Consider the following 16,440-nt stretch of genomic DNA (forward strand, 5'->3'; position numbering starts at 1 on the left):
ATTTATGTTAACCTTTTAGTTTTAGAGCATGGTTTTGGTGATATTTTGAATTATCTAATAAATATGGATGTTACAAGAGATTTAAAGAAAAGAAAGAAGCAGTGAAACTTCAAGTTGATCCTAAAAAAGACCAAAGAACTATTTTTGCTTACTAGGTAGATTCATTGCATATTTGCTTTCATTTTTAAAAAGATTATTAGGCATACATGTTATATTTATGTGTGTACAAATATGCATTTTTTTTTCATTTTGCACAACTATTAATTATTGTTCACCTTGAATTGGTTGGTGATAGATGCCTCTAAAAGCAATTAAAAGAGATGTCTATGAATTCTTTTAAGAAACAAGCAAAGTTAGTCAAGTTTAATTTGGTTGTTTTTTCTTCTTATGTGAAGGTTGTATTATAATTTGTCCATCATTGCTTTCAAGTATGTCAGGATGCAATATTAATTGGTTTGGAAAAATTTTAATGGAATGATTTTGAAAATTTGAATCTACATTTGAAATATTAGGTTTATTTCCATTAAAACACATTAAGGAAATTTCTTGTATGTAGCAATCTCATTTTGCATAGTTTACAATATTTCTTCAAATTCATTTGTGTCTTTATACATATATGACAATAACTATACATTAATATATTAAACAATGTTTAGAATGATACAAATGCATATTATTGATATACATCTACTTCCTCTTACAATATATGCCCTTCTACCTTCAATTACGAGTAGTATTATGACTTTTTTGTGTCTTAACATACTATATATGTAGGGTGAGTTAAAAGCATATGTGTTAAATAATATAATCTTGTGAACTCCTCTTTTATAGATGTTTCATAATGAAGCTTGAAAGTCTAGAATCTCCCTATATGTTTAATTTTTTGAGGTTATTATTTTTTATTTGATATCATATTTTTGTTTCCTTTTATTATTTTCAAGTTATGGATGTTTGGCTGATCATGAATAGGAATTCAAAATGATTAAAAGGAGTTGGGTATGTGGCTATATGTTGAGCACAGTTATACTTTCTTTTACAGTCTTATGAAATAAGTATTAGCATAATTGTTTTCAAAATTCAAGTTTAACTGTATTCTTTAATGCACTTTCAAAAATCAAGTTTAATTGTATTTTTAAATGCACTAGCAATGTGATAATGATGGGGATGATGGGAATAACACTCATGTTTAATCAATACATGTTGTATTTGCAAGGTAGATAACATCAACTTGAAATTTTCCTTCTCCCACCTCTCTTCTACTATGAATTTTCTTTGCATTAAAAGTAACTTATAAACATGTTAGTTGTATTGGGTGCTGTGATCTTTTTTCATTTGATATGTTCATTTGATAAACATTATTAGCAACTATATATAAAATATTACAAAATATTATAAAACAACCAAAATAATATTATAATGAAAATGATTTTGATAACCAAAATTTATGGTTGCTAAATGAGATTAAAACAATGACATTTAATTGTTACGAAACATGTTAATCTACAAAAATAATATTGTTACTTAAGAGTTTTTATAACCAATATTTATGGTTGTTGAAAAAGAGTTTAACAAATGATATTTAATCATTACAAAATATGCTACGTAACTACAATAATATTGTTATTTAAGAGTTTTTATAACTAACTTTTATGGTTGTTGAAATTTAGTTTAACAAGCAACATTTAATTGTTACGAAATATGTTATGTAACAACAATAATATGGTTATGTAAGAGTTTTTATAATGAAATTATATAGTTGTTGAACATCGTTAAAACAACGATGTGCAATCGTTACGAAACTTATTATAAAACTAAAATAATATTGTTATGTAACATTTTTTGTAACCAAATTATCTAATTGCTAAAATAAGGTTATATAACGTGATTTATTGTTGTAAAATATATTTTTAGCAACGATATTATTTTGTAATGTAAAAAATTTAGCAACAAAAAAAATATTGTTATGAAAATTTTTTTGTAACCATAATAATAATGTTACATAAAATTCTATTGTTGTTAAAATAAATTTTACACAATGACTTTTATCATTGTGAATATATAGTTTATATAATAACAACTAAAAATCGTTACAATATCTATTTTTTTAATAATATTATAAATTATTACATTAATTTTTAAATAATATGGTTAATGGCAACGATAAAATATCTTTTCAAAACAATTTTATCAATAATAAAAACTATTAAAATAATGATTTTGACTATAACTAAATTTTTATTTTCTTATGGTGCATCTCGCTAACTTTCTCTCTCATGTGTTTCTTCTTAGTTGTCCAATGGAAATCAAGCTGAGACATGTAAAGAGCAAACAAGGTAAGATGAACGAAGATGAACGAGACAAGCCAAGTCCTATATTGTGAGATAACAGCATAGTTTGATCTGGTCTGGTTTGGTCTTGTCTTCTCCTCAATATAGATGTTTTAAAGAGATACGAAAAGTGTGACAATATGAGTTAGGTGTAGCTGTAACCTCTAGATCTAGGAAGAATTGAATTAATTGAGTGGAGAAATGAGAATTGACATGGCATGACCTGCAAATAATTGATCGATCACAAGTTGTGCAAGAAACCCAACAGCCAATCACAAGTGACATGACATAAAAATGATATAAATAAAATATATAAAATTGATATGATTTAAAGTTTTAATAAAAATTATAAATAAGTTTAATAAATTAAAAAAATATATTTTATATTTTTGTATCGATATAAATTGTGACACATAATTTTTATATAAAACACGATATGAATACACAAATTATTAATATTTTATATGATATAAATATATAAATTATCAAACTAATGATAAGTGCAAGGTGAACCATCCATCTCTTTAAAAAAAAATTGTCATTCTTTTTCCATCTTTAGCTTTTTTTAATCATTTTTGTATTTCTTTTCTAATAAGGTGATTGTGTTTAGAGGTATAAATTATATATTAGTACTCGTAGGCAACGTGGGTTTGATTCAAATAAAACTCGAATTTGGCTAAATTATTATTGAGTCGAGCTTAAGTTCAAGTAGCTCGACTCATCAATTAAGCTAAGTTCGAGCATTTTTATACCTAATTCGAGTAACTCGTGAGTTTACTCGAATTTTTATATTTAAATATATTTTTATTATTTTAATTAATAAAATATTTCAAACTTGAGCTCGAGCTCAAATAATTGAGCTTTTGTTGAATTTAAGAATCGAACTTATTTTTACATATTAATCGAGCCTAATCAAGTAAGCTCAAGTAGCTTAATTTCTATCTCGAGTCGAACTCGAACTAAAAAAATAAAATTCGATCAAATTCGAGCTGAGTTTTGAACCTCAAATTTTAACTCGAGCTTAAATTCAAACTTAATATTGTATTGGCTCAAACTCAATCGATTACATTTCTAATTATAATGGCGTTATGAAGGTAAATGAGTTTATCCCATTTGTTTCTTATTTATTTAGTTTAATTTTAACTTTCTATCTTTCATTTTCTTTCGTTCTAATAAGGATATTGAACAAAATTCATCATTGTTAATGTTGTATGGTAACTCAGAATTTTTTTTTTTGTTTTCTTTATTTTTATTAGATAATTTTATTAAAAAACCATTGAATTTGTACATATAGAACTTAATTTTGCTGATTTTTCCTTTTACTTTTTTATTTTTTTAATCATATAATTTATGATAAAAGAAATAGTCAATAAACTTTTAAGAAAAATGTCAACAAAGGAATGAATAACAAAGCAACTTGTATTTTATAGGTTTCAATTTGTTTGGATCTGATAGGTACATTTTTTACTTGAGATCGAATTGAGATTTTTTTCGAAAATCAAGGTCCAATAGGACGTAGGTTTATATTAGTCTGTCTTGTCTTGACTATATATATTAAGTTATATTTTTATTATTTATTTAATTATATATATGCATTATATTAATAAAAAATTATTTAATATCTTAATTTAACAAAAATAATATATTTATACATAATTAAAATATAATTCATCAATCAATCCATTCATTATATAAATGGTTCATTTTTATTTTCGTTTGATCTTCATTCAAGGTCTAACATGCTATCTTTTTATTTGTTTTAATTTAAATAATTTTTTGAAAAAAAATATGTAGGTGTTCACATAAAACCCTAATTCACTTTTTTTTCTCTTATTTTTTTTTATTTTTAATAAAATAATTTTTTTAACAAAAAAAATCGATGAATAAAAATGACAACATTTCATGTCATATGGATCCCCATTCAATTGTAATGTTTACTTAATACCCATTGAGCTTTCTTTTCTTTTTTAATTTTTTTTTAATTTTTTTAAATTTTTCCTTTCCATTTTTTATCTTTTTTATTAAAGTAATTTTATGGGAAAAAAAAAAAAAAAACAATGAAAATGTCAACGTGGCACCTTTTTGGCTTTTTCCTTTTCATTTTTTTTTGTATTTTTTAATTAAAGAAATATTACAACAAAATGTGTTAATTGATAGAGATGTCAAAATAGTCTATAGCCAATGACTTTGGATTCGTCTCGATACAATAAGGAATGATTTTGAAATCGAAAAGATTTAAAAAATTCTAAAAAATTTTAAAAAATTCTAAAATTTTTAAAAAATATAAAACATCCTAAGAATATTATAAAAATAAAAAATAAAAAGCCTTAAAATTTTAATAAAAATCCAACAAATTGAAAATTTATGAAAAATTAAAAAAATATAAAATTAAAAAAAGGAAAACTTTTTAGAATTTTTTCAAAATATATTTTTTTAATTTTTAATTTTTTAAATCTTTGTAAATTTTTTAATTTTAAGAAAAATTTTTGAAATTTTTTAGATTTTTAGATTTTCATAATTTTTTATAATTTTTGAAATATTTCAATTTTTATTTTTTTATAATTTTTAGAATATTTCAAATTTTTTTAAAAAATTTTAAAAATTTTCATTTATAAAAAAATTTTCTTTTAATGCTAATAATTGATGATGTGACTAAACTTTTTTACACTTATTAATATTTTATTGGATAATCGTGGCATGTTAACTAGTTAACAAATGGCATTAGTTGGGTTTACAAAAATATATAACAGAATGAATGTTTAAGAACCAAATTAATAATTTTATTTTTTAGATATTAAACTGACAAAAAATATATAGTATATAGGTCAAATGTGTATTTATCTCTAAAAATAAATTTGAATTTTTATTTTAAGCATTTTTCGAAAGAGTGACTTTGAGTTTTAGATGGAAGAAAAAATTGATTTTACTGAATGAGTTTGTTTTTTAATTTTTTATAAATTATTGAAATGTCACTAAGGGTTTCATGTATTATTGAAATGTTAGATAAGAGTGCATTTGCTTTGTTACATGTAAGTCAGTCTTCGGTTAATTTTTTTGTTGGAGAAGAGACGACAACACTAATTTTTAACATTTTTGTAAAGATTTAGAATTAAATGTTTACAGGTGAAAGTTTTATAATTAATTGAAATAAAAAAATCACTATGATTTGAACTAAATTTATAATTACTTTAATCACAAAAAAAAAAATCATTATCACGTCGGTTAGAAGCTCATACTTTTAAGAAGCTTAATGACAAAGTAAATAAATTATAAAGTATAAACGAGTATTTTCGAAAGTATATATTTTAACTTCGAGGGGATAAAACAAAAGGGGATTTCATTGTTTTTACGCATTCAATTTAAAGTATTTCGTTGGAAATTCTCATAATAAAAATGGATTAGGCGTGATTTTTTTTTTTATTTTGAAAAAAGAAAACCCTTTGGCAGATCATTTATAAGTATATTTATTTTCTAACATAAATCAAACTGCTTTGAAGCACAAACAATAAATAATTTTCTTCAACCAAAATTGAAAATTCCCATTTAACATATGTTTTTCTTCAAAATTTTTATGTGTTTAATAAAAAAATTCTTGTTGACAGTACGAAGAATGCAGAATCACAAATTTTTTTTTTTTTTTACTTTTTACTCTAAATTTTCATATTTGAAAATAGATTAAGGCCATGTTAAAGTAGATATGATTAGTTGTATATTTATATTATATTTATTTTATGTAAAATATAAAATTATTATATCATAATGTATTATTATTTTTAAATTATTTTATTTTTAATATTTAAAACTATCATATCTCTTTTAAATAATGAAATAATGAAAAATAAGCCGATTGCGTGCACTCCACAGTCCACACCCAATTGCTAATTGCAATCCGCCAAAATTAATAATGCAAAGCTTTGATAACAATTAATAAACAAAATTTTTATCCCCAAGTTTTTAATCTAGTGATTAAATGTGTTTGAAAGAACATCAAGAGCTTGATTTTGAATCAAGCTTTTCTCATTCCTCTTACTTGTATTAAAATTTTATCATTATGATGTAATAAAAAAAAAAAACCAAATTCTTGACAAATAAAGCCCTGTATTGAAAATTGCTTCTCCTAAAACACCTCCCATCTATGGAATTCACCACATTTTTCCATCTCTCATTTTGCCTTTCCCTTTAGAATTTCATCTTTTTCTTTTCTTTTGTTTTTTCTCTACCTCCCCGTAGGGGAAAAACCCCTTCAGGGACAGGAAGCGGGAAGCAGAAGGAAAGGCTTTAATTTCTGTCCCTCGCTCCCTCATTATGGCTTTTCCTTCCTTTCTGTTCCTCGTAATTCCCCTCTTCATCTCCATCCCCTTCCCAGAATCCAAGCTCTCCCCTGAGTTTTACAAATCCTCATGCCCTGGGTTGGAGAATGTCATACGAGAAACCGTCACCAACAAGCATATCAGCAACCCCACCACTTCCGCTGCTACTCTACGTCCCTTCGTCCATGACTGCATTGTAGGAGGCTGTGATGCTTCAGTCCTCATCTCCTCCAATGCATTTAACAGGGCTAAACGTGACGCAGACATCAACCTGTCTCTTCCAGAGGTGCTTTTGATGTCATTGTACGTGCAAAGACAGCTCTCGAGCTCTCTTGCCCTGGCATTGTCTCATGCGCTGACATCCTCGCCCTTGCCACTCGTAACGTCATCAACATCGCTGGTGGACCTTTCTACACCGTTAAGCTTGGCCACAAGGACAGCCTGGTATCTAGTATCTCCAGCGTCGAAGGCAACCTACCGAGGGCTAACACAAGCATGGATGAGATAATCAGGATGCTTGAATCCTAGAAATTCACAGTTCAAGAAATGGTTGCCCTTTCTGGCGGCCACACCATTGGATTCTCTCATTGCAAAGAGTTTGCTTACAGGCTTTACAACTACAACAAAAATACTCAACTGATCCTAGTTATCATCCAAAGTATGCTGCGGCTTTAAAGAAAGTATGTGAAAATTATGAGAAGAATCCTGCAATGTCAGCTTTCAATGATGCCATGACTCCATCAAAGTTTGATAACATGTATTACCAGAACTTGCAGAGGGGGATGGGACTATTAGAATCAGATAATGCGTTATTGAAAAACACCAGAACCAGGCCTTTTGTACAATTGTATGCTACAAACCAGACAGCATTTTTCAATGATTTTGCTCGAGCGATGGAGAAGCTTAGCCGTTATGGGGTTGGTTAAGACAGGGAGGAAAGGAGAAGTGAGGCGGAAATGCGATGCTTTTAACTCAATCCAGATTTAGATTTTTGAATTCATTTTTCTGGTGATGGCCATGGATGTGAGCTTAAAATGATGAAGAGATCGTATTGTATTATTATAATTATAATTTTCTTTTTTATGAAACGATTTTATGTGAGGACGAGTACTTTAATGTTGTTGCAAATGATGACGACCACGATTAATTTCTGCTTGACTACAACAAGATCATGTAATAATTTTAATGATAAAGGATGCTCTGCATCAGAATTCTCCTAAGAGGGCTTTTCAAGTAAATAAGAATTTGAATCAAAACTTTTCTTCTCTATTTCATTCCAAAACAGTGAACAACATTAAAATTATATATGAAGTATCCTTTCCCTCACTGATTGGTGCACTTTTGGGTTGTCAAAATCCATCCTAAGCCAGCAGCTCGGAAAGTACAATTCATGGTGATGGAACTTACAAAGAGTAGTGAGTTTTTCCACTGCCTTTTTTGTTCCTCTTTCTTTTTGGGGCCCAAACATATGGTAACAGTAAGCAAAATTGCAATCAGGGGGGCTGGTATACGAAGAGCAACCCCTGCTTTTTCTAGCATTCCGACCAAGATTTGCGGCTCTTGACAACTTTTTCTGTCTTTTTATCTTTTGAGCGTAATGTAAAGATACCTACCTCCTTTCGTAGCAAGCAATAGAATCGCAATATCGCTTTTTTCCTTTTCTGACATACTTCAGGGGAAAAATTATGGGCATCCTAAGGTTTAAGGTCGAGCTTATCTTAATACTGTTCAGTACACATAACACATTAGCAAATGATACAAGTATTGGCCTAAAATCAATTAGCTGTAAGTAAACATGTTTAACTTGAATATAAACTAATATCACTTTTAACATACTTCCATCTCTTGTAGGCGTATCTACATATGACAAACTCAGAACGGTTATAAGCGCAAACCTCCGTCATGTGTAGGTGTAACTACTACGAGCAAAGAAAAGGGTATAAAACATGAATCGCAGAACACTTGAATTTTTATATTATGTTAAACATTCAATCTAAATGTAAAGGTTCGACTTGAAAATAAAATTAAAGAAAACTCAATACTTGACTCGATAATGTCACTTTAAGGGTCTAAACTACAAGCTCAACCTTGTATATACGAGACTCTGATGTAAGCAATGCGTGCCCTGTCTTGCGCACTGTAAACAGCAGATTTTTGAATAGAAGAATAATTCTCACACATAACATATTCAAGCAAGATAGTCAAGTATTGTTCTCGAAAAGGAATTTACAGGCAATTGATCTTCCGATCGAAAACAATAATAATAATCCACTCAGAAAATGTTGTTTCGTTTTTAATAGGAAGTTAGATGGCAAAGGAAAAAAAAAATAGAAAGAAAGCATAGAGAGAAATTTCTAGAAAAATTTATGATATCATGGACAAATTTATTATATTATCATCATACTTCAGAATCCAGACCAGATAATTTGTAAACTGGTGAACGGCATTTTTCCACTTTATCATTCCAATTTCTGGAGGAGCTGTGGATAGCTGGTGGAGCAAGTCCTAACCGATTATACAGACTCTGAGAATCCTTTGAAATATAAGACGGAGACGGCTTGATGACAATGTGCCTTCCGCAAGCACCTTTCTCAAAATGGTCATTAGAAGGCAAAGGAAAAGAATGACAGAATCCAGCCATGTTGAAGTATAAATTTTGATTCTGATCAAGCGACTTGAAGTTATTTGGAAACTCCTTGAACAGTGTAAACTCAGATGCACAAGAAGAAAAAGAATTAGAAGATGGAAGAGAGCAATGTTGACCCACAAAACTGTAATCTTGGGGAGTTTGATCTGCAAAACTCGAGTTTGTGCTCTTTGGCTGGAGCTGCATTCTTCTCTTGTTTTGCCTCTCAGACTTATGGGCATTTTGGTGACCTCCAAGTGCCTGTGAGTTTGTAAACTTCTTGAGGCAAAACTGACATTCATACTTTCTCTTATTCTCCAGTTTCCTAGTCAGACTTTTCTCTTTAACAGTTTTCCCCATCTTAGACAAAATTTTCTCGGAAGACTTACCTGAATCATTCACTTCTTCGGATCCATCAAGACAGTTTTCATGCCTTTCATGAAAACTCAGCTCAAACCCAAATAACCTCAATCGTTCCTTTCCCATATGAAATTTGAAGTGAAACCATCAAACGTGACTTTTACAAGCAAGAAAAGGCTGGAAGCAGCAATGTGTTTATCTTATTCTTCTTATTCTATTATATAGAAAGTCTAAGACATCCTAGTATGCTTCTCCTATTTATAGAAAGCTCATTGGGATTTAGTGATGCAAGCTACAACCTGCTTGGATTTTTTCCCCATATATTAGCAGCAAAAGACATAAAATAAAGCATAGAAATGAACCCAAAAATAGATCAATTGATACATGCTATCACTCTTAAAAGGTGAAGTCCAATAAATTTGGGGTTCAAATTTCAATACTTACAATCCCGACATTTAAACTCAGCAATAAAAAGTTTTAATATATTCCTCAGCAGATATGCATATCAAAGCAGTCTATTTTGATACCACCTTATTTTATATAAAAACTCTTAACGAACAATAATACTTCAACATGCGATTACATAACAACTTAAACATATTAAAATTTATATATGATAATTAAAGTGATAACATTTGGTAAAGATTTAAAGTAATGCCAAAAGTCAAAAAGAGATGAGAATGCTAGCTAGGACAGCACTAACTTCCAAAACCCCCCAAAATATCTACATCCTTCTATACAAACAGTAACTGCAAATTGTGATCCCTGTAGTAGTGTGACTTTGGCTCTAATTAAACTATCTTATTAGAGGTGTAAATGAACCAAAATAAATTTTGTTATGTTTGTGATATGTTCATATGTTCATTTAATTAATGAACCCCAAAATGTTGTTCGTAATTGTTTGTTAAGCTTAATAAATGAACATAGATAAACAAAAATCAAATTTATTTACGAACTATTTGTCAAACGTTCTATTCATTTACACCCATTACATTTTATAACAACTCTTCCAGCAACTGAAAATACAATAGCAGTTTGCTTAAGAAACAAAAAGAAGAATAAGTGGATAATGATGTATGCATATCTACTAAGAAAGGATAACCAAGAGATCTAGTCATATCTTTTTAAATCGTGCAAACACCAAATGCTATACAAATAAGGAAACTTTATAGCAATGTGAAGTCATTTGAGACTCATACTTCAGCAAAAAAAGTTATGCATCCAATTATCGGATACTACACTTTTAACCTTCTGGGACAAGTACAAACTATTGGATGGTTTTCTCATCCCACTCTTCTTTTCCTTCACAATGTACTACAAAATTTGTTTTTTTCTTTAGGAAGACTGCTTATGCACTATGCAGGCACTACATTATCTGGGTGCCCGTATAGTGTCTCCTTCATATGTTTATTGGTACTCACCTTCTTTGATGTCACTATATGTGCAACTTTTTCATGAATTTTTCTTTCTAATCCTGTGGTGCAAAGTCTCAAAACCAAATAATTAAGAGCAATACTTTTTTTGCCGTGCAGAGAAAAGGAAAACAAAGTGAAGTTAATTATGGACCTGAGATTGAAGTAAAAAGATTACTTGATTTTGTTCGTGTTAGAGTTCTTGAAGTAATCACGTAGGGGACAGGAATCATCATCGAGTGCCAACTTTTTATGGCTACTTCCTTTTATTGTGCATTTGCGGCAAAGTTTACCATGTGTATACAGAAGACAGTTCAGATCAAACTTAAGTTCATTTGGGATCCTTTGGTTTAGATGAAGGTATGTCTTATTCCTGTCCGCTATAGCTGGGACCCAACCAATGGCCCTAGCAATCTCAAACACCTGCAGAGATATTTGAGAGATTAAAAAATAAGTTTCATAATTGAAGTTAAAACAACTGGAGCAATCTTCTACTCACATGTGTGTCCACTGGGAAATCATCTTGCTGAAGATTGAACATCAAAAGACAAGCCACCTGCCATCCACAACGTATTGAGTTTCTATATGATTAAACTGGGGATCTGGATGCTGAGAATATTAAGTAATCCACAATAAAAAAAAAAAAAGAAGCTGAATCATAACATCAACAACAGGACCACACTCCAGAAGAATTTAAACAGAGAAAAAATTACATCTAAATCAGAAACTAGCAAAACTAGCATTATGAACTTTAACATACTACCTAAACCTAGTCAGTTTGATACAAGGTCTACAACATAAAGATTTCTTTTAAGTAACATACATGTGGCAATTCCACATCATGATCAAGTTCTCAATCTAATTCTATGAATAACATGCACACTAGCATGGATTTCTTATTAGTTTAACTTTTTATTTACTTATCTTTTAATTTCATATCAATAACATGTGAATGAGCATATAAATTTAAGTCAAGCAACAATGAAATTATGATGGTAAAAAAGAATAATATCATATTCTGGTGATTGTGAAAATTCAACTCAGATACCATGCCAAAATAAATTATGGAAGACAAGATTTGTGAATCTCAGTTTAAAATGAAGATCTGGAAGAAAAAAACAACAATGATATTAAAAACTTATTTTGAATTATATTCCACTTGCTTTTTCTCAATTAGATTTCATCTAGGACATTGGCAAAGTCAATGAACCTGTCCATAAAAATAGAAGATAGATTCATACATCAGTGCTTCCACACACATGCAATTAGTAAGCAAAAATACTTATGGAATTCATCAAACATGGGTGCAGGATCCCGGAGCTTGTCAAGTAAAGACATAAGATAGATACTTAGTTCAATTCTCTATGCTGGAATATTTCCAAGAATTGTTTCCATGGGTAGAGAACAAAATCCACTTATAGCACTTTCTGCCTTTTATAGTAAGCAATAAAAAAGACGCTGAACTCTATTCTATTCAACAAATTGTGAGGCATTCATATATTGAAAGAGACTTGATAACTTGACACTAACAGCATGACTATATCTAATCATGCAGGCATGAACTCTTCCCTTTATCATGCCTACATAGAAAAATATTTTAGACCAAAGAGATAGGTCTTACTAGAGGGCTCATTCACTAAATATATTTTCATGGACCACTAACTTAGTTTTCATTGGGCTCTTTTTTTGGGGGTTAGAAAGATGAAGGGTAAGGAAATCCATCATCGTTCATGGGTTAGGTTCCAACCAGTGGACAAATGAAATGGTGAATCAAAATCCATCAGAGAACTATTAAAGATAAAGATGGAAGTAGTTTTGACCCTGAGAAAGGATAGATGCAGCAATGTGTAAATATAAGGCCGGAGTGGGCTCCAAAACCCATAGCACAGCCATCAGTATCCAAAGGTGCATAACTCTACAAATTCCTGCATTTTGCCTTTTGCAATTAAGGTCAAAAAACTATTATATATTTGGTAAATAACATGTTCAGGTTTATCATGTCAGTAAATAGAGTATTATCACATACAGTATATCTCCTGTAGGCCACATCATTTAGTATTTTGCTGGACTGCTAATACCTTGGTTGAGTAAAAAATAATCAATGACTGCAGTTTTTGTTTCTTTTCCCCTGATTAATGAAATGAATTTATGGATCTAAACAAGTAAGATTACAGAACTTATAGGATGCTATTTTAGAAAAAAACAGGAAATATGAAAAGACACAGGCCAAGCATTATAAATAGAGTAAAAATTGCAACTTAGTGGGCACAAACATTCTATACTATGGAGTATGGAGTTTGCATGATCACAAAGACACATTAATGAGTAGCGTTATTTGCCCTCAAGCCCAAAAGTCAGTGATTGGTGAAGGAAAAATACATTTTTCCTGCTTGCTTGCTTGCTGCATAAAAGGAAAAATAGAATGATTTAATGCTTGCAGGAGACTATGCCATGACAACCAATGTGACCACATAAAAAGATAAGCAACAAAAGCAAACTTGCCATGAACGAGAAAGCAATAAATTTAATCTTAGGCATGCAGATAACACATCCAAATGAAAAATAAGACTATCCAAAGCGCAAGCATTCTCCTATTTCCTTCAATGCTTAAAAGAAGTAAGCAGTGGTATATTTCCTTTCCTTCAGCCAAAAGTACTAGGTTCAAATCACTAAACATATATATTGAAGCCCATCTGTGGAAACTTACTGTCTTAGGGCCAACCCCTTTGAAATTGGAGAGCTCAGCCTTAATTTCATCAATTGACAGATCTCGTAAGTACTCCAAGCATAGCTTGCCTTTTCTCTCATGCAGACAGCTCAATACATTCTTAATACAAGAGGCTTTTTTTGGGGCTAGGCCTCCACATCTTATTACATCTTCTAGTCTTTTCGATTCCGCAGTGAGTACCTTGAATAAAAATCAAAGTTAACAACATATAACGCAAATCACTTATTAAAATGTGACTCCAAATTAAAACACTGAACAATATACATATCTATAAATATATATATATATATATTCAAATTCACCCTTCATGACTAAGCACTCCTTAATCCCGCATAACTTAAGAAGCATCTTAAGTTAAAACAACACAATACCATAACATGCTATAATAGAAATTAAAAACATGCAAAAAGTTCCAAATATATCCAATTCTTCATCAAGCAAATACATAAGAAGAAACATTTAAGAAAAAAAGGGAAAGGAAATTCTTGTTATTAACTGATAAACAATGAAGCCAAAAATGAAGTCAAATCAATGAAAACTAACTATGAAGCTCCAAATTCATAAATACCCATCAAGCTAAAACGAGAAAAAAAAATGAAAGAAAAGCCAGAAAGCTTACATCTTCCCAGGTGGGAAAAGCAGACTTTAGAGAAGCAAAAGCCTTTTGGGAATTAAGCTCGTTAGTATTCTGAGAGAGCACAGTTTTCACCAGACCATCCAACACACTCTCTTCCCCATCAACATTGTTATTCAAGGGCTCTGATTTTGCTTCATTAATGTGGGACTCATTTTTTATGAGTCTCTGAATGCGGTACTTGAGGAATTCTCGAGGGAAACCATGGAGAGCCAAGAGCTCATCTCTCACGGCTCTACATTCTTCATGAGTGGGTCTATGGTGAGATGGGTATGGCTCTTCAGTGGTGGTTTTGGGTGTTTTGGAGTGGCTATCGAGCTGAAGCTGCCTCCTTTTGCGGGTTTTCTGCATTTTGATTTTGAAGGGGTTTGGCAATTGGCACCGCCTACTTTGTGAATGCAAATCAACGACGAGCCGTTTAGAGGGAGAATTGATACTAATAATAAATTCATTTCATTTTTGAACTTCGGATACCCTCTAAGTTGCAATCAATTATTAATGTTAGTGTACATATGATAATTTTAAACACTTTATATATGAAAATATAAAATATAAAAGTAATTTAATTTAAAATTCTAACAAAAAATAGAAAAATATATTTTACATTTAGTACATTAATATCAATTGTGATATAATAATTTTTATTTTTTGATAAAAAATTAAATATAAAATAAATAAATATGAATACAATAAGAGTTAATACACATGCGATTCCTAAAATTTAGACTAGATTCTATATTGGTCTTTAAATTTTATAAAATTCTAATCAAGTTCTTAATTGTCTAAACATATATCAATATAGCATTTTGTCTGTTAGACCATCTAAATTGACTGTAATCTTATATGACATGACACATAATCTGAACTAGTGGTATTATGTGAAATTTTTTAAATGTTTTAACACATTACATAGAATTTTTTATCGACTCTTAAACTAATCATAAAATAGAAAAGGCAAAAAAAAAAAAAACGAATGTTGACCAGACAAAAGCTAAAAAAAGACTAAAAAAAATAGTAAGAGACTAAAAAATACTATGAAAGAGAAAAAAATTTGTGAAACAATGTGAAAGAGAAAGACGTTTTTAGGAATGAGTGAACTTTGTGACGTGAGTAGATTTTGCTTGTCTTGTAAAAGAAGATCGACCAAGGGAGATTACTTCTCAATGAGAGGACCAGCCAAAAAGGGATTGCGTGGTTTTGGGGTTATAAAAAGGGAATATCATGAGTTAGAAGTTGAGAGAGGACGATAGTAGCATTGTTTATGGTTTTTTTTTTACTTGTTTATTTATGATTTTGGATAATTTTGCATTATTTATGACTTGGGTTGTTTATTATTTGTGTTTACTTCGAAAAATTTTTTAGGGTTTTTCATGTTTGGGAATTGTTTGATTTGTTTACTAATCCTATTCGATTTTGTATGAGCCTAGTTTAGATTTAGTGATTATTTTAGGGTTTACGTTTTAAGGCTTCATTATTTTAAGATGTTCTGCCTGCCTTATAAACAACACAAATTGACAAAACCCTAAACATACACTTTACATCTAAACCATTAGTTAGCCACTTTGAATTTACATACATTTTAAATAAACCCCTCCTTGCATGAACCATTGACAAAATATGACAAGTCAAAAGCTAAATTATAACAAAGCAAATAACAACTAATGTTATATGTTGACAAGATTTAAAAGAAAGATTAAATTAAACAAAATAACTGGCAGGATAAAAGGAATCATTAATAAAGGAAATGAGAATCATTGCTAACTGTCACAAATGAATTAAAGACAGAATATCATTGATAACTATCACAACTTTAAAGTACCAATAATAATAAAACAAAAGCTTGAAAGGCAACAAAAATAAAATTATTTAGTTAATCAGTTATTTTAAGTCAAAACCTGTCAATAAAATCACCACCGTTGTCAAGGCATATGTCATATTAACAACTATGACCTACATACATATTAAATACAATTCCAAGGAACCATTTCAATAGATACAGATCAACATTCAATCTAGAATTATAATTTGCATAGTGAATTTCAC

General features: G+C 29.8%; 2 protein-coding genes and 1 pseudogene across 2 annotated transcripts; 1 reads left to right on the forward strand and 2 right to left on the reverse strand.

Annotated features, from left to right (window-relative positions):
• The first annotated feature begins 6,632 nt into the window (after positions 1 to 6,632).
• Positions 6,633 to 8,377, forward strand: LOC111283127 (peroxidase 31 pseudogene; annotated as a pseudogene).
• A 372-nt stretch (positions 8,378 to 8,749) lies between these two features.
• Positions 8,750 to 10,429, reverse strand: LOC111274863 (uncharacterized). Its single transcript, XM_089746595.1, has one exon. The coding sequence runs from the start codon at positions 9,747 to 9,749 to the stop codon at positions 9,036 to 9,038; it is 714 nt and encodes a 237-aa protein (XP_089602721.1). The 5' UTR covers positions 9,750 to 10,429; the 3' UTR covers positions 8,750 to 9,035.
• A 137-nt stretch (positions 10,430 to 10,566) lies between these two features.
• On the reverse strand, positions 10,567 to 14,924 carry LOC111283136 (DNA glycosylase superfamily protein). Its single transcript, XM_089746594.1, has 5 exons — positions 14,383 to 14,924; positions 13,743 to 13,943; positions 11,535 to 11,591; positions 11,214 to 11,458; positions 10,567 to 11,097 (listed from the first exon to the last, which is right to left on the reverse strand). The coding sequence occupies exons 1-5, from the start codon at positions 14,746 to 14,748 to the stop codon at positions 11,076 to 11,078; spliced, it is 891 nt and encodes a 296-aa protein (XP_089602720.1). The 5' UTR covers positions 14,749 to 14,924; the 3' UTR covers positions 10,567 to 11,075.
• Positions 14,925 to 16,440: the final 1,516 nt, after the last annotated feature.

Source organism: Durio zibethinus, chromosome 17 (genome assembly GCF_047325235.1).
Source record: "Durio zibethinus cultivar Kanyao isolate XHJ-2024 chromosome 17, ASM4732523v1, whole genome shotgun sequence".
In the NCBI taxonomy this organism is placed as follows: Eukaryota; Viridiplantae; Streptophyta; class Magnoliopsida; order Malvales; family Malvaceae; genus Durio; species Durio zibethinus.

Coding starts and splice junctions, on each gene's coding strand:
- LOC111283136 (XM_089746594.1), bottom strand. CDS start 14,748: ATGCAGAAAACCCGCAAAAGGAGGCAGCTTCAGCTCGATAGCCACTCC. Junction 13,944..14,382: donor CTTTTCCCACCTGGGAAGAT/GTAAGCTTTCTG, acceptor TTTTTATTCAAG/GTACTCACTGCGGAATCGAA. Junction 11,459..11,534: donor ATTTCCCAGTGGACACACAT/GTGAGTAGAAGA, acceptor ATATCTCTGCAG/GTGTTTGAGATTGCTAGGGC.
- LOC111274863 (XM_089746595.1), bottom strand. CDS start 9,749: ATGGGAAAGGAACGATTGAGGTTATTTGGGTTTGAGCTGAGTTTTCAT.